The 27,494-nt window shown below is 35.6% G+C and overlaps 1 protein-coding gene across 2 annotated transcripts in view; it reads right to left on the reverse strand.

The window, feature by feature from the left end:
• Nucleotides 1-1,863: 1,863 nt before the first annotated feature.
• Nucleotides 1,864-27,494, reverse strand: part of LOC115436832 (glutamate decarboxylase 1-like) — a 34,715-nt gene continuing 9,084 nt past the window's right edge. For both annotated transcript variants that reach the window (XM_030159789.1, XM_030159790.1), the window contains 12 exons: nucleotides 23,562-23,652; nucleotides 15,424-15,536; nucleotides 13,990-14,105; nucleotides 12,391-12,470; nucleotides 12,200-12,254; nucleotides 10,648-10,764; nucleotides 6,680-6,744; nucleotides 6,518-6,596; nucleotides 6,237-6,386; nucleotides 5,204-5,311; nucleotides 4,960-5,049; nucleotides 1,864-3,781 (listed from right to left, as the gene is read on the reverse strand). In XM_030159789.1, coding sequence (XP_030015649.1) covers nucleotides 3,608-3,781; nucleotides 4,960-5,049; nucleotides 5,204-5,311; nucleotides 6,237-6,386; nucleotides 6,518-6,596; nucleotides 6,680-6,744; nucleotides 10,648-10,764; nucleotides 12,200-12,254; nucleotides 12,391-12,470; nucleotides 13,990-14,105; nucleotides 15,424-15,536; nucleotides 23,562-23,652 — 1,238 coding nt within the window. In that variant the 3' untranslated portion in view covers nucleotides 1,864-3,607. The remainder of the gene's footprint in view (nucleotides 3,782-4,959; nucleotides 5,050-5,203; nucleotides 5,312-6,236; nucleotides 6,387-6,517; nucleotides 6,597-6,679; nucleotides 6,745-10,647; nucleotides 10,765-12,199; nucleotides 12,255-12,390; nucleotides 12,471-13,989; nucleotides 14,106-15,423; nucleotides 15,537-23,561; nucleotides 23,653-27,494) is intronic.

Genomic DNA, 27,494 nt, shown 5'->3' on the forward strand with positions numbered 1-27,494 from the left:
TATTTAGGTTAAGGAGGATCATTTTTGGAACTTATAAAGAAACACCTCACACATCAAATTGAAAATATCTGGAAATATGAGATTTTCACTGGACAGGAACAGAATGGAAAAAACAATTGAATGTCAATTCATCAATTTAGGGCCATCTTACAAGAAATATAGATATAAAAATGTACCATATTACCAGTACAACTGTGGTGGATTAAGTGACAAAGCAGGTGTTTTCTCATCATGACTGAGTGAATTGTGCATAATCATTTGCATGAATGTGCAGGAACATTTTCTATTTGATGAAAATAATAAGAAATTCTGTAAAGGTTCTGTTGAATTTCAGTTGTGATCTGGGAAACCATTGAAACTGAAGCAATACATTAATAAAATATACTTGAAGCTTTGAAACCTTCCAAGAATTATTCCTGAACTATATACATGAACAAATACAATAGATTTCAGCTTCTGTAGAAAGGAACATCACTTTCCCCCAAAGCTACTTTTCTATTATCATGTGGAATTAGAGTGTATAATGCGAGCTTTCATTTTCAGCCTATATGGAGCAGAGGCCAAGGCTTTTATACTCTACATGTCACATGCTTTTTATAATCATGCTGCTCCATTTCTAGAAAGTTCAAACTCATCTGCCAACTGGTGCATGTATATGGTAACATATATTTACATGTACAGTTTGTGATTTTTTCTCTATTTAGACACTGCAAATGCTTGTTTTGATACTTGTTTTTGATATAACTCAATTTATATTTATTTATTAACTTGTTTTCTACTTTAATAACCCAATATTTATTTATTGCAGGTTTTATTTTCTAATTTAATATCCTACTTTATATAGGACCTGTCACTAAAGTAGCCAAATGTTTTTGATTTCTTACTAAAAAAAAGCAAGCAATTCTTGAAAAATGCATCAAAATCTTGCATTAAAAAAATGTTTTTGCATTTCAAGTGTCAAACCACCAACTATATACCACAGCAGTATTAATGAAAAATACTGCAATGCGCAATATGTAGCAAACAATCACAATGTTCTCCACAATCAAAAGTGCTCCGGACAAAAAAAAAAAAAATTCTAAAAAAAGAGATTTGAATAAATTTGATAAATTCTTGTTTTTTCTATGGGTTTGAACAAAGACATCATCTACATCATGTTCATGGATAAAGAAAAAGGATTGGAAAAAGTGTGTATCTAAACATCCAACTGGGTCTGATTGAATCCCTTTGGATCGTTGTAGTTCCAAAAGTCACCACTAGAGGGAACTAAATGAACATAAAATCCTCGTTATTGAGTTTGCAGAAGAATTTGGGCTTTTACTCCAAAAGCCAGAACCATTTTAAAAATATTTTTCTGCCCTCCACGTGAAGGTTATGAAACACCATAAGCTGCCTGGCTTTGTCTGTGAGATGGTGACTCTGTGATGTTGAATACTTTTACAATATGTTAAAATAAAGACAAACAGGAGAGAAGTGGGAAAATTAAGAAAAAGTTTAACAAAAGGAAGTACAGATAAAAAATAGTGAAGGTAAGATATTAAGGGAAGTGAAGAGATTAACTTTGGAGAAAGGGTAAAGGAGTTAGATATGAGGGAATCCAGCAGAAATAAGGGTTTCACGCTGGAGAAGAGCCAATTCGACACACAGCTGGGGGCCAAACAAAGCCTCCTCTGGGAAGATTAAACAGAGCCAATAATGTAAGTGTGTGTACAGATACTGATACAAACAACTGCAATGCAAAGTGAGACGCTTTACAGCTCTGGCAGAAATGTCTCATGTTTGAATAAAGCAGTTTTTGTGGAGATATGACGCGAATGCAGAAGAAGAGACTCATTTTCCATTTCAATAAGTCAGACTCAGTCGTTCCTTTAATAGACTTTATTAAATATCTTTTCTGAGATGGCATGATTCTGTTAAAGTGCCTACTGAAAACCTCCTGAGACGTTTCCTCACATCTGGCTCCATCTAAAACCAGACCGGTCACGCACAGGAGTTATTGGCCACATACAGTACACAGATGACCTTAAATATGATTTATGCAATTGTGCCATTCACATATGGTCCCTAGATACCATAAATACTCTAACGTAACTCTTACATATACTGCCTTACAGTAATACACATCCATTTACAATGGAAGAAAGGAAGGTGAACATTGTGCAAAGACAAAAACAGGAACTCTTTATACAAGATATTTCTGTTGAGCTCCCATAACACTGAGAATACAGGTAATATGAATTACAATTAATATACTATATTACAGTAAATGCATTAGGATTCAGACAATTACAACAATCCTTTCCTCAGTCTCTAGTCGAGAGTACATTCTCACATCCTTGTGCTTCTCTCTAAAATAAAAGACTGGCACAGCAGCCAGAGGATTATATTCTTAATTCTTAATCTCATCAGAAGGCCAGTCAATCATCTCAAAACATTCAGTCAAAAAAACTCACAATCACAAAAAGAAACTCACTAGAAATTGCATCGCAGTCCAGGGTCATTTAGGTAACATTTTAACAAACACCTATTATCTATAAGAAGTTATATGAAGGACTATGGATTGCTCTGCTCCCGATTCTCTTTCTTTGGCTGACAAAATTACTATAAATAAACTTTACTCAAGTTCCTATGATTACATTTACAAATGTATTACCATGTAATACACATAAAGATACATTTACAATAAAATACCTGAATCTGCAAACAGTGGAAATGCAATAAATATTTGTTTTTTATATAATTAAATAGTAATATTTTAACAATGTTATTATAAACACGTATGGGTATCACATGATTGCATGAAACAGACAACGAGCCAGCGTTTTACAAGTAAAAGGTTGTCACAGACTTAAGATAGCTGCTGACATTTTATATCTTTATCTTAAACTTCTACAGGGACAAAAAGAGGCTGGAGTTGACCTAAATCCTCTCAGCTCAACAAACTTAGTGTGCACATTGGGCGATAAGCTTATTTTTAACACTGTGCTAGCCTAAAATAATGATAGTATACAGTTAGTGTGTCATGAACACACCTGTCCACACACACTGCCCCAGGGAGTCGGACACTGGTATTAAATATGAAAGCACCAATGGATCAAATTTGTGTAGTAAATGTATGATACAGCAGAATAGCCTGATGAGTCTGTATTATTCTGATCTGTGCTTTTCTCCCTTTAAGTGTTTAACAAACAAACACACATCCACACACACAGACACACACACACACACACACACACACACACAGACATCGAAGGACAAACTACCGTAACATTGGACAAAAAACTACATTACACACACATATTACAAGATTTCACAGCACATACATACATTAGAGCATGTTTGTTGTTCCTGGAGCCTAAAATCGTAAGATATCGTTTACATATTTATCAAGAGAAGGAGCTGTAGGACAGAGCACGTACGTCACACACTCAACAGCTTCCGTCTTTCGTGGTTTCTCTTCAGTCATGGGAAACAGTCAGAATGCTGCAGGCAAAGACACACTGGACCCAAACACGTCGTCTGGTTGCTTTTGTCTGCAGCAGAGTGAACGTTTCACCTCATTGGCCTTTGAGTTCAGCGTCAGGAGAGAGAGTGTCGGTCGACTCGTCTACAGGTCGTGACCCAGCCTCTCGATCTCATCAATGAGGAAGTCGATGTCTGACTGCGTGGCTGCCGGGTTGGACACGACCATTCGGAAGAAGTTGACTTTGTTGCCCTGAGGCTGGTAGCCCACCATGGTGGTCCCCGACTCCATCATCATGGCTTTGATTTTTGGTGCCACCTGTCGGATCAATGACATGAGTGTGAATAAGTAACGTCACATCCTCCGGTAGGTTCCACAGATCAGGTGATGTGATGTTTTTTCATGTTTTCTTGCAATCTGTTTTATTTCTAAGGACTAAGTAGGATTACTTTTGTTGCATATTCGAAATAAACTGAACTGATATTTTGCACAGTCATCACCTGAAAGATCTGGTCATTAATTATAATTATATTCAAATTTCCCAGTGCTAAGAGTACCCCTCATGATGAAATTATAAGGAAATTCTTAAAATATGTGCATTTCATAACCAAGTAAAAAATATCCACTGCCACTGAACAAATGCAAATTGAGCTTGTGATTATTTTATTCTGTGTATAAGCTGCAAACTGCTTATGAACGACGATGTAAAAATATAAAAATGTTAAAAATAATTCTGCATTTCTACAGGTCCCTCATGTTTTGAGACAAAGCCACAGGAAGCCACTGGATAGAGAGGAAACAGACACCTGCAGACCCTGGACTAGGGCATGTTTTTTGGGACTGAGCTGCAAAATCAACTGAAATTTTGGAAGAAAAACTAATGAAATTCAACCACTGCAACAATATTTTTGGTGCCATATAAACACATGGACTTAAGGCTTTTAGTGTTCACACCATAAAATTAAAAAAAAAAAAAAATCTTAAAAATCCTCCATTATCTTTGGTGCTGCAGCAAAAAAAAACCCCACAACAATCACTCGTAAATGGCTTTAACTTGATCCACCGGTGCTGGAGGACTGGTTGAAAATAGTTGATGAAATTCACAAAATGAAGAGTTTTACATTTATGCTAAGGCTGCAAGATGAACTTTACATAATAAGGAGGGGCAAATGGACTAGTTTCTTTAAAAACAATTAATGGGCAGTTTCTCTCATAGTCCTGTAAAATGCTATATAAACTGCTGCTTTAAAAATAACATTAATTAGGTAACTTAATTGCTATTTCATAATTGTAACCTAAATTATCTTTACTATTACATCTCTTGCTGATTGTTGTTTGTTATGTTCTGTAAGACAAAATGATAAATAACTAATTAAAACTGAGTGTCAAAAAAAAAAAAAAATCTTCCATTGTTCCTATAAATAAAAATATAGGATTTCTGTCGTATGTGTCTTGTGCTTATGGATGAAAAACTGATAAAATGGTCGATGTCTCACTCTGTGGAGTTTTTCTTGTCGCTCCGGACCATCGGGCATGCCTCTCAGACTGGGTGGAATGTACCAGAAGCAAACATTGGTGTGCTGGGGCTGCAAAAAGACCAAAAAATTCATTAAAAAAAAAAAAAAAAAGATTTTAGAATTCAGCTTTTGTCAGATGCACCAAACAAAAATGATGTAAGAAGAGGAACAGAGGGAGAGCAAACAATGCAAGAAGTGTGTGGAAAATATGAAGGAAACTCACCACTCCGTCAAACACCATCACGTATCCCTCCCTGTTCTTGATCTTGTTGTACAGATACTGGGACAGATCCAAACACTTGTCAATGTGTTGCTCGAACCCTATGGTGCCCTGCGGGGGATAAAAGACACAAAATACACTGAGAATAACTCTGTATCTGTCTGGATGAAACCAACATGGTGTATAATGGGCTCCAGATGAATATACACTTTAATAAATGAGTGCTTCTATAAAACTGGTCCTAAAAACATGACATGGGGGCTAAAAATTCAAACCAGATGTAGACTAATGTTATGAAGCAAGTTTGGAAGCACTTTGGGTCTATTTCAAAAATAAATATTTACTAAGATAAAAGAGAAACTATTTTTCCAGATAAAACACATTTTTCGATTATTTTTATCCAAAAATCCATGTGTAACATGATAAAAAGGACATGAAAATTACGCGCTACTATTTTTTCGAATATCTTTTTATTTTCTCACAGGTACATTTTGGGAATCGAACTAATTATGCAAGGCAGAGTGTTTTACAAAAATGACCACTGTTGCAAAGTCATTCAAGATTTATTTGTGTTTAAATGGGCAGGTTCTGCATGTAACACGAGTGGACACGATGGGTTACATACAAAACCTAGAATAAGACTGAGATTCATGAAAAAAAACCCATGTCTGGATTAGAAAAACCACTAGGATCATCAAATTTAACACAGTGTCTTTATTTATAGTGCTATATAAGACTATTTACAGCCATGTGTTCCAGATAAAATGCACTGACACCTAGGTAATTTTTCATGTCCCAATTTTGGTCCTATTTTTGGCCCTAATATTTTATTAAAAATTCATTAATTTTGGGATGGCTCAGAGCAAGAGTATAATTTTTTTTGCATTTATCTGAGGTCATCATTAGGTACATCCTGGGGGGACATATGTCAAAATTTGTCTTTTATTATTGGGTCTAAAAAGTTGGTAAAATGCCTGGTACCAAAATGAACCAGTTTCACAGAAGCATCCAAATAGGTATGTACATGTGTTTTTACTTTTGCTTTCCACATGAGCCAGAACTTAAAGATGTCGACATGTCGGCCGCACTGGATGGCTTTGTCGCCCGTGTCGTAGGTCACGTCGTACTGTTTGTCTGGTTGGAACAGGTAACCAGCGCACATGGAGTTACAACCTGCCAGGATTCCCTACAGAAACAGAAACACACAACATCCACTTTCAGTATTTCTCTATCCTACCTCAGATCAGCATTTTTTTATGGCTGTATCTTAAAAACCCCATGACAGTGAAGGCATCATAAAACATCTTTTTAACTGACCTTCTCTCTGACCAGGATGGCGGAACACTGTAGAGGAACGCCCATCATCTTGTGTGGGTTCCACGTCACAGAGTTGGCCCTGCAAATGTAAATGTATGCGTGAGTTTGATGCTTAATTTTCACCAAAAGGAAACAATCATTTGTCTGTTACAATGGACTCACCTTTCAATTCCGTTCAGCTTATGGCGATGCTTTCTGGACATAAGGAGTCCACCGCCCCATGCTCCCTGAAGAGACAAGACAAGGTTATTTATTAAATGAGAGATGTAGACTCAGTATGTGTCAAAACAATACAAAGCAGGAGTACACCACAAATATGAGATGTGACAAATACATATTACAAATGTTATATATTATAGGTCTGCTTTCTTTGTATTTTTAAAACTACATCAATCCAATATGTGTCGGTCTAGATTTTTTTCTGTCTGTACCAAAGGCCTGCACTGAACTTGGAAAGAAGATTTGACATTTGCTGCTCCATCCACTTGGAATGACCTGTGGAAAGACCCAAACCTTACGGAGCTGGTGCAGGGAGCTTGCTCTTTATCCAAATAAAAATTCCAGACAATCAAAACTGCTATTTTTTTCCCCCAAGACCTTTACTTTATGTTTTATTCTTGTGTGCCTTCTTTTTTGGTAGCGATTGCACCTGTTGTGTGTAATAGAAAAGTTGTTTTTGATAAATGTATGAATAAATGAATGTGTAATTCGCAGTAAATTCTGTTTACTAACAGACACTTTTTCAAAATATATGAAAATCACAAAAGTGTGTGGATATCACACAAACATGTTTCACTAGAATCATTCCAGTATCGACTGGCTAGTGAAATCATATCAATTTTTCAATATGCTTTCCTCATGTATTTCTTATCTTACAAGGTTATATACTTTTGAGCATATAAATTCATCGATGTAAGAAACATTTTTCTTTCTACTATACTTCATGAAGACTTTAACACAAATTCCAGACGTTTTAAGACTCTCAAGACCTGTGCATGCACCCTGTGGTGTCATTGGATGTAATTTGCATGATTTCAAGGTTGATACATTTAACTGATACATGGATATTGACGATTACACTGGTCAACAACAACTTTATTGTTTAAGTTTTTTGAGCTGATTTAGGATAATTTTGGTGTGCTGAATCCAAAAATCACATTAATTTTGCTCAATCAGGTCAACTTTCTGAACTATGCTACATATTGGCTTTTTAACATTTTTGCTTACATTTATGGGCATTTTCACATCATATGATACAAAATTCTTTCATATTTCTTGCAATAAACGAGTTCTGAAGATTTTACTTTTGCCAATTTATGATTAATGTTTTTTTTAATATTACAGGTGAATGAAATGGCTTCGACTAGAAGATCTTGCAAAAATAAGCCTGACGTATTCTGCTACATCTGCGGTGAATACACCATTGTACCTAACAGGAATCCTGTTAGAAAATGATTTTTTTTCTCTTAAAACCTATTTTGGGTGAGAACTATATAAAAAATCAACTGATAAAGTCACAAAAATGTAATCAATTTTGTGAGAAGATCAAATTTTTCAAAATCAAATTAGCAAAAAAAACGTGACCTGATTGAGAAAAACAGATGTCATTTTTGGATTTAGCGGTGCAAATTCAGTTGAAAAAACCTAGGCAACTTGCAAAAAACATTTTTTTGTAACCCAGTGTTACTGATGATTTGGAAAGTAACCTACTATTTGTGTTTTTTGCTACATGTTCATTCATTCATTCATTCTCTGAGCCCACTTTATCCTCACTAGGGTCCCTGGGGTCACTTGGAGCCCAGCTACTAATGGGTGAAGGCGGGGTACACCCTGGACATGTCGCCAGTTCATCGCAGGGCTGAACATATAGAGACAAACAATTACTCTCACATTCACACCTATGGGCAATTTAGATTAACCCATTAACCTATCAGTGCATGTCTTTGGATGGTGGGACAAAGCCGGAGTACCCGGAAAGAACCCACGCAGACACGGGGAGAACATGTAAACTCCACACAGAAAGGTCCCACCCCCATCGACTGGTGTTGGAATCGAACCCAGGACTTTCTTGTTTGCTGCAGGAGTGCTATCCACTGGACCACCATGTCACCCCCTTGCTACATGTTATTTTATAGTGGTTTGTTTGATGTTTGGGTTGCAGTCCTGTCAGTCACAGCCAGGACTTTGGTGTAAAAGTGACTTAATCTCCATGAGTCCTTCCCTTAAATAAAAGTGAAATAAATAAACAGTGATGTGCTCTACTGGAATAATCCCACCACTGTTTAAATAAACATTCTCCTTCCTTCTGTTATTTGTGTGTTAGTGTTTTAAAGTCCTCCTCAACCAAAGATTACAGGAGAAAAGAAGAAAAACTGGTATTTTTTTACAACTTTCAGACTAAAATGGCAGAAGTGTAGTTCTGCTGATACACACAGATGTAGCCACAGAATAAAGATTAAGTTTAACCTCTTATAAATATACACGAAGTTGTTTCACAGTTGTAAAAAAAAAAATATAGGTGCAGAGATTGGAAGAAAAAGATGAAACTGTGTTGGTCCAAAATGGCGTAAAAATATTGTTGTTGCTGGGCAATAAGTTCTGCAGCCACACACTGAAAATGGCAAGTTTTGACAAAGACAAATGTCTTTTTATTTGACATTTTCTTTTGCAGAGATTTAGTCTTTGTAATACCATGGCTCAGTAGTCTACAAGCAAACGTTCAGAACTGTTACTGCATCCTGATCTTAGCACCGTCCAAGATGAGTGTGATTGATTAAAAAAACACGATCACACAAGGTTTTTTTTCTACTCCAGAATGAGAGTGGACGCTATCAGACCCACATCAGGCACCTGTAAAGATTTAACAATGTGTGGAGATAGGTCTGAATATGTAGGAATAAAAAATTATTATTACTATTATATAAAAACAACTAAGATGAGCTTAAACTTATACGATTAGAAGGTGTTACAGAAAAAAGACAGTGGTATAAGATGTTATTAATACTAAACATGGGATAATGCCCGTTGTACTATCCTAAAATTAATTTTATGCCTAACCATACACTTTAAAACAAACCAAAAACCTGGCAGTAACTCTTAAAATCCTAGAACAAATTTTGTGGTGAGTTACAAATAAGTTTTTCTTTACATTTAACCTTTGCTAAATGATTTATCCCTATTTATTATAATATTATCCGCTGCATTTTGCATTTTCCAGTGAAAATCAGGCATTTTCCTCTATTTAATTTTCTGATCAAGTACAGTCACGAAAAATATTATTTGACCATCAAAAGTGATCAAAAACAATGGTTATGCAATCAAGTACTAACTCCTCTGTGTATCATGTGACTAAAACAGACAGAAAAGAAAACATGGAATGCCTAAAAGCACTGTTTTTGTCAGTACAATGCCATAGATATTGATGTAAGAACTGAAGTGATTTTGGTTATTATCAAGAAAACCATGGAAAAGATAGATATCAGCTCTGAAATTAAACTACTATGAGCTATTTTTGTTGTTATCATTATATTTGTCCAAACAAATGTACCTTTAGTTGTATCAGGCATTAAAATGAACAAGAAATTGAAGAAAACAAAGGTGGTCTAATAATGTTTTCCTCAACTGTAGATACTCATAAAAGCTCAGAGTAAATTCAAAGGTAATTATATTTTCCCAGTTAAATATATCATTAACTGAACATGAAAACAAGCATCTACAATCAATGAAAGATGACAGTGTTTCCATGTTCACTATGGAGCCTCTGAACCTCCAAATGGGTCATATCTGATGACCATGAAAACACGACGACCTGCATTTTACCTGAATTATTTACATGTATTGATAGGATTAGTGGTTGAAAAGTTATGAACATTTCAGATCAGTAGATGCTTCTGGTCGTTGGTGGTTGTTTCGGTCTTTGAGAGTTAACACCATTCCATCAGACTTCAGTTTGAACCCAAAGGCACCATGAGATGATTCAGAGTTAATTCCAATCTGTTATGTAAACACTGACTTGTTAAAAGAGAAGTGACGTGTGACATGACAGCACTATTACAGAAGTGTATGAAGGCAAAGACAAAGGTTTAGCACTATGACCACTATTATAAACTGATCCCATGTCAGTTACTCACATCAACATGGAGCCACAGGTTATACTTTTCACAGATGTCAGCGATTTCATTGATGGGGTCAAATGCACCGTACACTGTAGATCCACCTGTCGCGTTCACAAACAACGGCACATAACCCTGCAGAAAAAAGACACACAGAAGTTTGGACAGCTTAGATAGAAAGACAGAATCCAGATCATCCTCTTCATTTTATTCTGAGGAACCTGAAGAGCAGATACAGTGAGTGACAAACCTCCTGAACCTTCACGCCCACTGTCAGCAGAGTCCACAACACCCCAGGATAATGATTCACTCTGTCCTTTATGTTATTTTAATGAGACGATAAAGAAAGTGTGTTTCCTCCTGGGGATCATTTAAGTTCATCTGTATCCGTATCTGCGCCTGTACCTGTACCTGTACCTGTACCTGTACCTGTATCGTATCTGTAGCTGTGTCTGCATGTCTATATCTATATCTGTATCTATATATCTCTCTATATATATCTGTATCTATATCTGTATCTATGTCTGTATATATATCTATATCTGTATCTATATCTATAAGTATATCTATATATCTGTATCATCTGTATCTGTATCTATATCGTATCTATATCTGTATCTGCATATCTATATCTTTATCTATATCTACATATCTATATTCATATCTATATCTGTATCCATATAAATATATCTCTATCTATATCTATATCTGTATTTATATATATATCTGTATTTGTATCTGTATATATATATCTATATCTATATCTGTATCTTTATTTATATATTTATCTGTGTCTGTATCTACGAGGGCTGTTCAATAAGTTCATGGCCTCACCCAGAACAGAACAACACAGACTGATAATTTATATTTTATTTTTCAACATAATCTCCATTTACAGCAACGCACTTGGTCCATCGATGTTCAAGCATCACTATCCCATCACGAAAGAATGTAACATCCTGTAGTATAACAACCAGTATTTCTGGGTGAGGCCATGAACTTATTGAACAGCCCTCGTATCTACAGTATCTGTATCTATCTGTATCTATATATCTGTATATATATATATATATATATATATATATATATATATATATATATATACATATATATATATATATATACACATCTATATTTATAGCTATATCTATACCTGTATCCATATAAATATATCTGTATCTACAGGGTGTCCCATAAGTCTCCAGACATAGGAGACATAATACATTCCATGGTTCTAACATGTATTTCTTTATATTTCTTCTTTATAGTTCTTCAGCAGTGGAGGACATGCATTGAAATGTGTTCCCGACAAAATGACAGTCATATAGAGCATATTATATAAATAAAAATGGTTTATGTCAAGAAACGTTTATTTTTCCTATGTATGGAGACTTATGGGACACCCTGTATATCTGTATCTGTATTTATTTATATATCTGTATCTGTATCTAGATATCTGTATCTATATCTATATCTATATCTACAGCTATCTCTTCATCTATATCTATATCTATATCTGTACCTGTACCTATTTCTGTATAAACAAAGCAAAGTGGGTGAGGACACTGACCTTTTGTTTGGCATCAATAATCTTTGCCTCCAGATCTGCAGGAATGACTCTCCCCCTGAAGACACACAGAGCATAATTCACACACATATGTCAAAATAATGCACAGTCTGTTCTTTTGCTGACACTGATCTCATATAATATTTCACACATTAACTAGATTAACTGGCTTTTTTTTTTTTTTTTTTAAATACCTCTCATCTGTGCTCAGCAGAATCACATTCTCTGTACCGAACCCCAGAGCAGCACCAGCCTTCTTTATGGAGTAGTGACTCTGTAGAAACAAACAACATGACAATTATTCATTGTTATAATTGAATAATTAAAACAAATTAAGTGTTGTGAAACATTTGCACCTCGAAATCTTTTTTGACCTCTTTGCACAATGTTAGGAAGGTAACAAGTACTGTAAAATATGAATGACCAGGCTTAAAACCTCAAACTTAAAAGAGTTGTTGACACTGACGACTGACTTTTACAAAGAGTTCTTCAACATTAACCTATATTTGAATGGATAAATCACAAATGTGTAGACCAAGAACAATAATCTCCGACTGCAATAAAGGAAATTCTACTCTATATCCAAGGTTTTTACTGAAAAGAACATATTTTGACATTTGTAATCGTTTCATTATAGTAACTGTAATCTAATCATAGACCTAGAACACATTTTGTGTCTCCTGAATCAATGTATGGATTTCCTTTCTTAAAATATATTTTTAAAAAAATCCTTGTTTTTGGATTTAAATGTTGATATTCAAAATGAAACATAAATAAACAAACAAACAAATTGTCTTATATCATTCAGAAAATATCATGTAGTTCATTTAAAGTCCAAATTTTACATTTTATTTGTCCGGGAATTACTAGATTTACGAAAATCTTTTTTTTTTTTAAATGGCAGAAAAACTTTGTTGTCTTTACTATGAACCCAGTAAGGATGTAGTATTTAGACATTTTACACTTTAACAGTCATTTTTCTCCACATCTAATAGTCCTTAAGTGACTTACAACCATATATTATGGTATTTTCCGAGATAGTTTTCACGTGAAAGCAGGTATAATCATGTGTGTGAGATAGATAGATAGACGGACGGACGGACGGACGGACGGACGGACGGACGGACGGACGGACGGACGGACGGACGGACAGACAGACAGACAGACAGACAGACAGACAGACAGACAGACAGACAGACAGACAGACAGATAGATAGATAGATAGATAGATAGATAGATAGATAGATAGATAGATAGATAGATAGATAGATAGATAGATAGATAGATAGAAAAAAGTGTGACCCTCTACCATTTAGCTCAGAGAAAAACCACAAGGGTTTATCAGATGCATATAATGAATAATACTGCAGATAGAACTCTAAGTGTTGAAATTTATTACACTTTAAAGTAAGAGATTTCACTGTACTTTGACTTAAGTGTTAGTAGTCATACATGTTTTAGAACAACAGGTATTTTTAGCTGCAGATAGTAATCTCTGTCTTTGAGAGTTAATTTTCTAAGTCAGCTTTTTCTCATTTATTGTACATGGAACTTGTTACTCCCCAATACTAGAAGTTCTTCATGGACAAAAGTAGAACAAAAAGAATCCATTACGAAGCCATTGTCTTGATTTAACAGACCTACTGATTATTACCAGACTTCTTCAGCAGCTTCAATCTACAGCGATTCAACCATGACGGCTGCTTTATTACAGCTCTACCAGTGGACTATGTGTGTGTGTGTGTGTGTGTGCGTGTGTGTGTGTGTGTGTGTGTGTGTTACTGGTCACATACGTGTTCGGATGTGAAAAGGACGAGTCGGGGAGCAGCAGACATGCCCTTGGTCTTGACTTCTGGGAAATACTTGTAACGTGCAATCATCACACTGTACATGTTGGAGATAGCGCCCCCTGTTGAGCACAGACAGAAGCATGAGCACCATTAACAAATCATGTACATGGAGTCACCAACCTCTGAAAAACTAAAGTTAATGAATTCCAAACTTATTAATACTTTACTGAGATAGTTCACCTGGCCAGTAGACAGAGTATTTGGAGCGTTTTTATTTTGGTGAGATTCAACAATTCTGTTGTCTCACTTTAAACATGGATCATCACATACACTCTGTAGATAATTTGTTGCTCATTGACTTTTTCCATCCTGTCATACATAAAATAAATCATCCATATTTTTAATTGGATGATAACTTGACAGCACAGATCTTTTTTTTTTTTCAAAATTCTGCTGAAACAAAAATCTAGATTTGTTTTAGAAGAATTTTAAAAAAAATTATTCCATACATGTTGTCCTCTACAGTGGACAGTTATTTAAACTTATGTTAAAATTACTATATTTGCTGTAATTATTCCAAATTAGTACAATTATATTTTACATTTTCATCTGAAATGGTATGTCGTGTCAGAATGTAGGCTAATGTGTTGTGCTAATGCTAAAGCTCATGCTAATGCTAATGCTTGGTACTGTGCATGTATCGGGATGGGTAAATTACACAGGCCAAATTTCTTTATGGGAATTATACATTGATCTAAACTTTAATAATTTTCTGATTTCATAGTCTAGACAAAATAATGTTCGTTAAAAACATTAGCCATCTTAGCATACAACAAAAACATGTCTGAAACCAATCATATTCGTGTCTCTTTTATGTGGTTTACATAATTTTTTCAGCCTCAGATGACAACGCAACCGCCTAACTTAAAGTTGATGAATAACTTGACATGAATGATTTAATTTAACGTGAATAAAATCTGAAATAATGCTCATCTGTCTCTGTTGACGATTACATGCTGAATGAGCTAATATTGGTTAGCGTCTCACCAGAGGATTTTTGTTGATCGCATTAACACTAGATAGTCCTTTTGTACATCTCTTTATTATTTCATAACTGTCATCACATACATTTTCAGTCGTTTCCTACTTAACATGTCTCTGATGACATGAAAAGTACGACAGTTAGCGTTACATGTGGAGCACCAAAGTTTGACAGGCATAGCAACTGTAGCCAAGGAGGGCGGGGCTTAGCAAATTGTCAACAAGTCTATTTTTGGAGCAATGCTTGCATGAAAAGGTTAAACTATTAATTTTAACTACTTATATTGACCATGCACTGGTGTATTTTTACCAGTACTCTAATTCTTTAAGTGTAATCTCTAAATAAAGTGTTTGTAATCATCCAACACAAAACCACCCACTTTCCTTGTGACTAACCTGGTGAAAAGAGGCCATCTCCTTCTCCACCGGGCCATCCAATCATCTCCCTCATTTTCTTCAGAGTCAGCTGCTCCATCAACACAAACACTGGAGCGATCTCGTAGGTGAACCTGCCGATCACATCAGCAAATAATTAACTAACGCAGCACATCAGTCAGAATCGCTGGAACAGTCATTAAAGATCTGCTTTGTCGGCCAGAAGAATAAAAGGATGTTTGCTTTTTTTTTATGAGGACACATTTGAAGATATCAAAGCTCACACACACCGACACACACTTGTTCATTAGCCTCTCTATAATTCTATCCACAGAGCCAAACTGGAGCTTTTGCTGACTGGGCTAATTAAAAACTGTCTGATAGGAGTCGGGCAGCAAACATTCATATTCTAATGCCTTCTGAAAGCACTCGGTTGTTTAATTAAAGCACACAAAGCTCTGATGGCTATCTGTCAATCCTGCCAATCTCAGTGCTGAGCGTGAATGGGCGTGATGTGAAGGCTGAGAGAATGTGAATGTGTTCAAGAAACAAAGACATGGAGAGAGGGAATGTTTTTAAGAGATAAGAGATTCTGTTGGACACACAATTCAACTATAGCATTGGAAACCATGATTAGAAATATTTTATTACAAAATGACAAAATGTTCTGGAGAAAACAAGAGGGATTTTTAGGAAGATGAAAGACAGATTTGGACAGATTGTTCAACACTTGATTAACAGATCAGGACTAGAGCTCAATAATGAACGGCAGCACTTTTATGGCACCAACTGAAATATGTCACGTCATATGAAACCAAATTTACTCTCATCCGCTTCAGCATATGCACAGACAACCTTTGTACTGTATATTTTTATTCATGATATTCGGTCAACAGATAGCTTTAGATTACAGGAAAAGGGGTCATTTTCATGTTGTAAAACTGCTTTTACTGGAAAAAATAGTGTTGAAACAGATGACCACAAGATTATGAAAAGGTTTTGAGTCTATAAAAATATTAAAATCATGAGAAATAAAGCTAAAGACTGGTATTGTAATTTGGGGCTAGGAAATACATCAAATTAATTCAATCAATCAAGCATTTGCCTTTAAATCAGCCTGAAAAAGACTGTAAAAATTGAGATTACCTTTTCCTTTGGAGCACTTTCTTTCTTAAGAAAACATATAAATGCAATTTGTTGATTTGTTCAAACATTCATTCGTTCGTTCGTTTATTTCGAGCATTTACAGATTACGTGCAAGTTCAAAATTCCAAAATCATTCATTTACAGTACACTAAAAAAGGAGCGGGAAGAAGAAAAACTTATTTAATCCCACCGCCATTCTCATCATCAAATAACTTATCGTAATGATTTAAATACTCACTTCTGTCCTTAGACTTCAAGCCAGAACAATGAACAAAATAGGCCTATATAATACAATATTACAATATTACAATATATATATTATTATATTATTAATACAATATTGATGAAAATGACACAGTAAGATAAAAACAACAAAAATTATATGACGAGATGATAAAAACGCAGCAAGACTAAAAATTATTTAACAAGACAAAAAAGACATAAAATGGCACAAGAATACACAAATGATAAAATGACATTAAGGAGAAAATGCATACAGAAAACAAGGCTTATACTGTCAGGGGGTAGACAGCAAGGGTATATCCCTGAAATCCCCCATATCCTCTGCTATGTATAATCAATCCACGATAATTGTTATACAAATCAATAAGAACTCAGTTTGAGCTACATTGACCTGATAGTGGCAGAATAATGGTTAGAGAACCAATTTTTCCCACCAACTTGACACCATATGAACTCTGGATGGTAGTGAGAAAATGGATATTTGTAAGATGAACAAAATGAGCCAAGTTTTATCTCAATTGGCCTGTTATTGCTTGATTTATGTACAAAGTGCCCCATTTGGATGACACATAATACTACAGAGAAGCTGAAATCTACAGGGTTCTTCCACTAGGGGTCCCCAATGTTGGTTATCAAGGGATAAGAAATCAAACCAAATCTGTCCTAGTTATTGAGGATATCAGGTGGTGGCGGATCTGGTGGCGTTCGAGGTAAAACCATTATATCCCTGAAACTCGACTTCAGGAACATAATGATGATCAAGACACTAAATAAAGGTCAGAGGAAACCTGAAAATGATGTTTTGGGTCTAGATGATGATGTAGATAAATCAATAAAAATCTTGTCCATCCATTTCCTCAGCTCCAGTGTGACGTCATTTTCTGTGTCAGTGTTTTTCAGCCTTGGGGTCGTGACCCCATGTGCGGTCGCCTGGAATTCAAATTGGGTCACCTGGAATTTCTTGTAATTGATAAAAAAAAATAAAAAAAAAAAAAAAAAAAAAAGCACTATATATGGTGAGTTGAGAGAGACAATCACAATCCATAAAAGACATGACAAACTCTGAAGCTGAAACTGAAGCACTGTGGTACTGTTCATCTGTCAAATGTTCATTGTGGTCAGTTTCAGATGCTGCAGCTCTTTCATAATTCATAGTTTGAGTTCTTGTTTGTTCAGTATTAATTATCAGCCTTGTAAAGCCAAGCTGGACTGACTGTACATATGCTGACCAAGGAAAATAAAATTCTCACTTTGTGCAGTAATCTACACCTGGCTTTACTGCCTCTGTCCATAATAATATACATTATATAGACTAAATGTCATCTAAAATTAACCTTACTTGCAACATAGTATAGCAAACTGTTACATGATCAAAAAAAAAAAGTCTACGTTTTGAATGTCTGGGGTTGGCAGAAATTTGTGATGTTAAAATGGGGTCACGAGCCAAAAAAGGTTGGGAACCACTGTTCTATGTATTAAAATGGAAAACTGTCAAAACAACTATTGAATAGGAACTGATATTGAAGCCAAGGTATCAGTATCGAACTTTTCCAAACAGCCTCCAGCTCTAATCCTGACAAATGACTCGTCTAACAACAAAAGTAGAAACTCCTCGAGAAGCTAAAGTAGGTTAAATGTGTGTCACTGAGCTCCAACTCTTAAGAGCTGTTGTTCCGTCCGTTAACTGGCCGTCCATCTCATCGCCTCCCACACACCCTCAGGACTGATCCCTGTTTACAAAGAGGCCGCTTACACAACACTCCCCCACTTCCATCAGCCAACACCAGTACAAGCATTACCATCTAAAACAACGCTGACATTATCTCGTCTTTGCTTCCCCTCCTTCCATTACTCTCCGTTTTTCCTCACAAGTGGGGATCTGAACAAAAAAACTGAAGCGTTAGGCTGGGACGGAGCTACGGGAAACAATACACTGACAGAGGAAAACAAAAGAAGAGGAGGGGATGATGTAGAAGCAGTGCAAAAAGAAAAGAGAACAACATGGCTGAGGGAAATGGTAGAAAATAGGTGCAGAAATAGAAAAAGAGCATGAACAGAGATAAAGAAGACATGAAATATGAGGTGTTTTCAGTTGTGATTATTCATAATGAGGACCTTCTCAACACATAAAACCACATTAAATTTACTAGGTTTTGATTATGACGGTGCCGCAAAAGATGCAAGCAAAAAAATGACCTAATTTCTGATATTGTACCTTTTTATCAATAAGGAATAAAACATGTCTAATACCCTGACTTTCATTTTTTTAACAACCAAAGCTGAAAAGGGACAAACCCAACGTGCCTCTTTAAAATGCTGCATCTCTGTGAGTCATTTCACGCTGTAATGACAATAATGGCGATCATTATCACAATCAGAGCCAATCATTGGTCTTTTCAGGGTGAAAATTACCCCTCAGTCACCTGCCCGTCTCCAGGGACGGCCCCTAAATGCCCTTATTATCGTCATCAAGGGCGCTGTGTGTGTGAATGAGTGTGTACGTGTCTCTATGTGACTAACCCTGTGACCCCCCGACCACCCTCTCCTCTCAGCCCCTCAGAGGACCACTGACTCACTCTGTATCCACGGGGACAATAGAGCTGAAATGAGTGCACCGCAGGGAGCTGCAGCAGCCAGTTTCCACAGTCTGACAGGCTTTTCTGTGCAGCCGTAGGACATTGTGTGTCAGTGTGGGGCCCAGCTGGCCTATCTGTTAAGACCGGCTCACAATGAGCCTGCAGTCAATGGACTGGAAACTCTAGCTGCTGTATCTGGGACAGAGAGAGCTGGTGTGTGCGACGGAGCTGGTGTGTCATTACCGAAGTGTGCAGGAGTGGATGTGTGAGTTCAATGGTCCTGTCTCTTGGGGCATTCTTCCAACCAGGAGATGAGATGGGAAAGTTTTTTTCCTCAGAGGGGGTGGTTTCCTAAGCTAATCTTTTGAGAGATTAGATAAATGAAGTGACTCAATTTATCCAAGCTATTGGTTTGTTATCCTGCCATTGATCGTCAATTTGGGTTCCAGGAAAAGAGAATGGCCACCGTAGCTTTATAATGTGACTCAAGACTAGTCTGTTTTTGTTTTTTTTTTACACTTTCCAGGTTTGCTGCTTTTGCTGTTTTTGCTGTTATATGTCGGTTTGGCATCGACAAGCATCAGAGAGATTAACTCCCAGCCAAACAAAATAAACAAAGTGATGATGCCAAAGCTTTTCACATCCACTAAGGAGGTTTATGATCTACTGCATTCATTCTGAGGTGGAGACAGTAGGACACGAGCCAAGAACAAACCCTTTAAATTTTGGAATTAAGGCTTGTTTCTTTTTCCACCAGTAATCACAGTATATTGACAAAAATGAGAAGTTAATCCATCACTCCAACAGAATCCTGCATAACAGAGTAAATTTCAACCTTTTATTGCTGAAAACGGTTCTCAAAAAGCACAGTAGTTTGATGTTTTTCCTCCAACCCCTTTGTTTATTACCTCTGCACTTTATATTAGAATATACTGATATATTTTTGTTCCATAAAAACATAAGTGTGTATCAGCACAGCTACTTCACCACCATGTTGGACTGAAAACTGGTGTCAAAAAACATCACCTTTGTTTCTATACTCTAAAACCTGTGTTACCATGGTAACAGTCAGGTGCTAACTAGTGGCAAAGATGGACAAAAAGGAGGAAAATGTAGGTGTTGTGTGCTTTAATAACATTGTAGAATGAGAGGTAGAGTGAGTGGACAGTTGGCCTTTACTGGTATTCCAGTTAGAAATTTAATTGTTGCATTTAATTGTTTATAAAAGAGAGAAAAATCAATGTATTGAAATGAGTCATTTCTTGTGGCTGCATTATAGGTTATGTATGTAGTGTGTATCTATCAGCAGAGAATGGTAATGAAGAAAATTATCAAAGAGGAATTGAGGCTGGTTTGTGAATAGGTTTATGAAAACAAGTTAAAGGTGAATGTCTCAAAAATAAAGACTGTATTATTTTGGTCTAAGTTTGCCCTTAGTATCTCAATGTGAGGGGCAACTATTTCATGACCGTTTCATATTGTGGAAAAAGAGCAATAAATGTGTCTCCGTGATTAGTGTGCCTACTTCTTAACACAAAAAACATTTAAACTAATTTTACAATCCTTAATTTTTTTGTGCTTTATTTTTTTATTTGTTTTAGTATAAGGTGTAGAACAAACAGAGAAATGGTCACAGGTACATTCAGACATTTACATACTGTTTACTGTCCACAGATTGAATGAAAAAGTCACATTTTTTCCAATACTTTACACCCCTGTGTTATTGTGTTACAATCCTTAATGTTATCTCAGCTCAACTATTGTCCTGCAGTTTGGTTTTATGCTTCCAAACCAGTTATAATAGTTTTAGATTTTTCATTATAGTTTAGTTTTATTTAGTTTTGACCTTTTTTTCCTCTAATTCAGTTACTTTTAATTAGTTTTTAGAGCGGGTTTGCTAGTTTTTATTAGTTTTTGTTTTTTTCTAAATGCTTAGTTTTAGTATTAGTTTTAGTTTTTTCATGTCTTTTATCTTCCTCGCCATCATATTCATAGAAATCCCATACAGGACTCTATACTTTCTCCCAACGTTAGTCTCCATGTTGCCAGGTAAAGTGGGGACATGAACTCTAAACAAGTGATGAGAAGTGATGGACCATGAAGTGCGAAATAAATCGATCTCATATCAGTCTGACATTGACAAAAATGAAAATGAAGGGAATTTTATCCATAATTTTTATACATTTTAATTAGTTTTGTAAACACACAATACAGTTTCAGTTAGTTATCGTTTTTCTTTTAATTATAGTTTTTATTTATTTCAGTTAACAAAAATGTTTTTTCAATTCCAGTTTTCGTCATTTCATTAGTTTTCGTTAACGATAATAATCTTGTTCCAAACAAGAGATGAATAAGGTCCATGTCACTGAGAATTGAGCTTCTGAATGAGGAGGAGTTTGGAGGGGATACATATCAGATTGGAGGTTCATTTGATGAGAAAAAGTTGTCTCTTATGACAAGTGACATTTCTGTATTCTTGATTACACCCAATTCACAGACATTACAATACCAGACATGCCTTTATGAGGAGTTTCATTTTATCCTTAATTAAAATGAACATTTTAAAGACAACTGTACAATTTACCCCAAGTTCTACTCAGATAAGTAATCAAACTAGAAGCACTCGGAGAGCGCAGACCTCCGCCAAGGCTGATCAGTGGCGCCCCCCGTGGGCCCCCCCACCCCCGATCACCACCAAAATTTAATCATTTCTTCCTTATCCCATTTCCAACAAACCCTGAAAATTTCATCCAAATCTGTCCAGAACTTTTTGAGTTATGTTGCACACTAACGGACAGACAAACAAACAAACAAACAAACAGACAAACAGACAAACAAACAAACCCTGGCAAAAACATAACCTCCTTGGCGGAGGTAATAAGCTTCAAAAATAAACTGAAACAGTTGTTATTCAGAGGCAAATCAATTTAAGCTACATACAACATGATATAACCTTGATATAAGGGTAAACTAGTATCACTCTACCAAGTATCATTGACTTTTTCAGCTATTTTGTAATTGTTTAGTTTACTTTTTTTGATGTGATACTAGTTTTTCTATAAACTAAATAGTCCACTTCATGTGCTATTTCATTTAATGTTGATTATTGTCAATATTCTTGAATGTCTTGTTTTATTTGTTTTCGTGATGTGACATGTTTGAACTTATGAACTCCATTATTACTTACTGTTTGGGTCTTTATGGGTAAAAGATCAGTGAGAAGGTGAAATAGCATAAAGTAGAAAATTTGTTCAAGTACGAATTAGTGCTGAAGGAAAAGCTGAAGTAGCTTAAAACAGAAATAGTTTTAAAGGGAAAAATGAAAGCTGAAAGTAGAACTAAAATTGCTGAAAGGGGCTAGCTGAATCATGGCTGAATTTAGCTGGAATTGCACACCTTAAAATAGAACATATGGTTAAAATGAAGGAATAAACCTGAAGAGGATCACATACTTGAATTCAGAGATAACTGTCAAAGTGAAAAAAATCTTTGTAAATATGTAAATAAATAAATAGTAGTGATTTACTGTGTTTAGTCCTTTCGGTGAGTCTTAATTTTGCCTCAAAAAACATAAACATTTCTGTTGTTCAATCTCAATGTGACCTTTAATTTCTACCTCGACTACGTAAAAAACTTCAACTCTTTTTACGAAAAATGATGCATATTTTTCTTTATTCCCTGTGTCTGTGTGTTCTAATAATGGACACAAGTGTTGCTCCAACATTCCTCATTTTATTTGCGAGATCATATCGGTGAGTTATAGCTCATTTGCAGAGAATGTGTGTTTGTGTGTATCTGTGTTGCGAGTGTGTTGTGTTGATGTGGTTCATGCCCTCTATCAGACTGGACCACCGTGTAACTGTGACCTGAGATCAATATGCAATCTAACCACCCCTGGGGCTGAGCTGCCTCCGATATACAGTACAGCAGCCTACAGTCTGTCAATACAGCGTCTCTACAGGACAAACCAAACACTTTATATAACTGCCCTCAGAGGATGCTTTGACCGGCTGAGGGGGTGGGGGTGGGGGGGCACCACGAGCACCAGCATTAAGTCTATTTACAATCACGACCGCAGGCTATTTCCACCGACCTACAAACACCAGGAGATCTCACTTGTCCCATTGTGACATACAGAGGTGTTTCCCATGTTAAAGTATGTGTCATACACGTTCATAAAGATACCGGACTTACATGTTGGTGTTGGCGGTGGATGTGAGCCATTCTCCAGCCAGACCGATGATGTCCAGACCAGACGACAACTGGTTGAAGAAGCGAGGATGACCTGAGAGAGAAGCATAAACAGGCGGCTTTAATACAGAACCATGCCTCATATAGACAGAAAAACAAGAGCGAATGGCTATGTATGCGTTTGCTCTATGGTTTGTTAACCCTTGTACAGGGTTATTTCATTACGCAATCTTTTAATACGGAAAAGCAATAGAAAATTCCCACCAAGTCACAACTATTCTACTCACAATCAACTTTTATTTCCGGTCTTACAAGTGTTCAATGTGGCCAAAACCTGCAACAAAGGCAACATCAATGCGATAAGAGAATTCCTCCCAGACGCGTATCAGCATATCACGACCTACTGAGTTGATTACTGTTGTTATTCGATGTTTAAGGTCACTCAGGCAGCCATTCGAAACTTAGAAAACTCCTCTTTCAAATGGTCACTGACTCATTCCATGACGATGCTTGAGAACTGAAGCAACTGAAGAAACTGGGTCATTCTTTTTGAATAACCCTGTATGATGTTTGGGTCTGTGGGATCCGTTTTCAATTTTTATTAAAAAGAAAAATGATGAGTAATTTTTTTATTTTTTTTTAATGAATTTTTTTCCTCTCATATATTGATTATATTGCATTTTATTAAAAAAAACAAACTAAAAATGAGTAGCACTTTAATTCATAACTGTGATCCAGCAAAGGCAAATATTGAACAAATAAGCTTTTTATGTTACTTGTAATTGGGATGAAGTAAACATCTGTTGAGTATTTTAATATAAAATTGTTTGATTATGTTGAATTAAAAACCGACAAATGCAGCGGGTCCACCAAATCTGAACACCATACAGGGGTTAAGAGGAAAGCTTTAATGTAAGGGCAATAAAGGTTAAATCCATATATTATCAGCTATATAATCACATCACAACACAATTAATCTACATTAATTGATGATAATCTGCAATACATAGACAACGTATCTGTAACCCATGATAGAAAAACCCTAAAAATCCAAAATGCATGTATTTATTCTCTACACTGTGGCATCTTTTCTCACAATATGAGATGAAACGACTTCTTTAGCAAAGACACCCTGAAAGCAACTTCCATACCAATGTGTGCCAAGAGTCAAATAAAAAATATTGGCATCACAAGAGGAAGTAATACAACTCCTGCATCAATATTTTGTTCCACTCCTACTTCAAAGGACGCAATGACTGATGATGATAATGCATTGTTCTTGTGTAACAGCTCTATTTACAACATAGACAGACAGAAAATTAAGACAAAGACCACGATTAATAACTTGACCTAGTGTTATAATCACAAGATTATAATGGCAGTCCTTCTACAAAACTCCAATTTTGGATTAAGTTCCATTGGATTTACTTGAAGGGTTCAGTGTAACAGCATGAAATCACTATATTCTGTATCTGTGCATTGATGATAACATTTTCCAATCATTGTTCATAGACATTCTCCTCTGAAGTATTTCAACATATTTTCATTTTTGGAGCAATTTTGTCGTTAACCCATTAAGACCCAAACATCCACTGGCAACCAAAATAATTTACTGATATAAAATGTTTAATGTTATTGATCCAGTCATCCTATCAGTACATGTAAATATTTGGTGTAAAATACAGTTTGTCATCTTTTCATGGTCATCAGATGTGACCCATTTGGACGCTCAGAGGCTCCGTAGTGAACATGGAAACGCCATCATCTTCTACAACATTGATCCACCAGTAAAACCCATAGAGTTGGATCAATGACAGTGGATGGAAACACTTATTTTATGTTCAGTTAACAATAATTTTTGCAGAAAAATATTATTTTTCTTCAGTTTTCTCCATTTTGGATATAATAACCCTCAACTTTAATTTGAGCTTCAATGAACATCTACATGACCAGTACATTAAATATAAGAAAATACTTGATCTTTACTTAAAAAATGCAAAATACAGAGGATAATATTAGAGTAAAGGGGTAAAAAAATCACTTCGAGAAAAATTAATTTGAGAACTGCCACAAAAGCAGCACTGGGTCTTTATGAGTTAAAATAATGGTCAAAAAACTTGTAACATGCACCACTGTGATTGTAAAAAATACTGTGAGTAAAATTAAATATCAAGTCCTCATAGTTTATAGTGTTTCAGATATAGTTTTGTATTTCCCTGGTCAAACATAAGTCTTGGGGGATCTGACATAGCAGTGTTCACTCTACTATAATTACACTGGCAACAAGGCTTACACGACAGCCATTTAGTCTTAAAGGTGTTATTACACAGTCAGCGTCACTAGGCCTGCAGCCTGAATGCATTCACGGATGTAAGCACTTTGGACTGTGTCTGGTAAATTATAATATACATATTGTAATACATAATGAAGGATTTGAAATTTATACATATATATATATATATATATATATATATATATATATATATATATATATATATATATATATATATATACATAGCACTTGTGGAAATCTAAGTGTGCTTTTCAACTGAACAGAGACATTAGCATCGATTAGTAGAAAATACAAAGGCCTTGAACAATATTCTCAAAGAAGAGTTGAGGCTGGTTTGTGAGTGGGTTTATGGAAACAGGTTAAAGGTGGAGGCTGTTTTATTTGGGTCTAAGTTTGCTCTGAGGACAGATCAAGAGCTGAACATCTCACTGCAAAAGGCAGCTCATCGTACTGATAGTACTGATTTGTCCCTATAAATAGATTGTTTTTATCTCTGTTCAGTTGAAAAACACAGTTGGGTGCTTCTATGAAACTGAGTTCATTTTGGTACCTGGCACTTTACCAGCTTTTTTAGACCCAATAATAAAAGAGAAATTTTGACATATTTCCTCCCAAGATGTACCTAATGATGACCTCAGATAAATGAAAAAAAATTATACTCTTGCTCTGAGCCATCCCAAAATTACTGAATTTTTAATAAAATATTGGGGCCAAAATTGGGACATGAAAAGCTACCTAGGTGTCAGTGCATTTGACCTGGAAAACATGGCTGTAAATGGTTGTACATACCGCTATAAATAAACACACTGTGTTAAAATTGTCGATCCTCGTGGTTTTTCTAATCCAGACATGTGTGTTTTTCATGAATTTCAGTCTCATTCCAGGTTTTGTGTGTAACCCATCATGTTCACTGGCGTTACATGTGGAACCTGCCCATTTAAAGACAAATAAATCACAAGTGATTTTGCAACAGCGGTCATTTTTGTGAAGCACTCTGCCTTGCATAATTAGTTTGATTACCAAAATGTACCTGTGAGAGACTAAAAAGATTTTCAAAAAAATAGCAACGTATAATTTTCATGTCCTTTTTACCATGTTACACGTGATTTTTTGTATGAAAATGATAGAAAAATGTGTTATATCTGAAAAATAGTTTCTCTTTTATCTCAGTAAATATTTATTTTTAAAATAGACCTAAAGTGCCTCCAAACTTGGTTCATAACATTAGTCTACATCTTATTTTAATTTTTAGCCCCCATGTCCTGTTTTTAGGGACCAGACTCACAGAAGCATACAGTTACATTTCCATAAGTGCTAGTTTTTATTTCAATTGTGCGTTATGCATTCATTTCATGAAACTAAAATGAAACTCCCCATAAAGACATGTGTAATGACTGATAATACAAATATGTCACATTTTTTACTTCAAATGAACCTCCGATCTGATATGTATCCTTTCCAAACTGCTCTATTCTTGGTGAGATTGATCTTATTAATCTCTTGTTTTGACCAAAGTGAGGGTCTAGTCAAGGTGAGAAGAATCTAAAGATTGTGTAATTTGTTCAAGTGTCGTGTCTGTGAAGAAATAGGCACCCTTTCTAATCATGAAGATACCTTTACATATTTTAGTGATAGTACTGTAT

The sequence above is a fragment of the Sphaeramia orbicularis genome, chromosome 17 (genome assembly GCF_902148855.1).
Source record: "Sphaeramia orbicularis chromosome 17, fSphaOr1.1, whole genome shotgun sequence".
Classification (NCBI taxonomy): Eukaryota; Metazoa; Chordata; class Actinopteri; order Kurtiformes; family Apogonidae; genus Sphaeramia; species Sphaeramia orbicularis.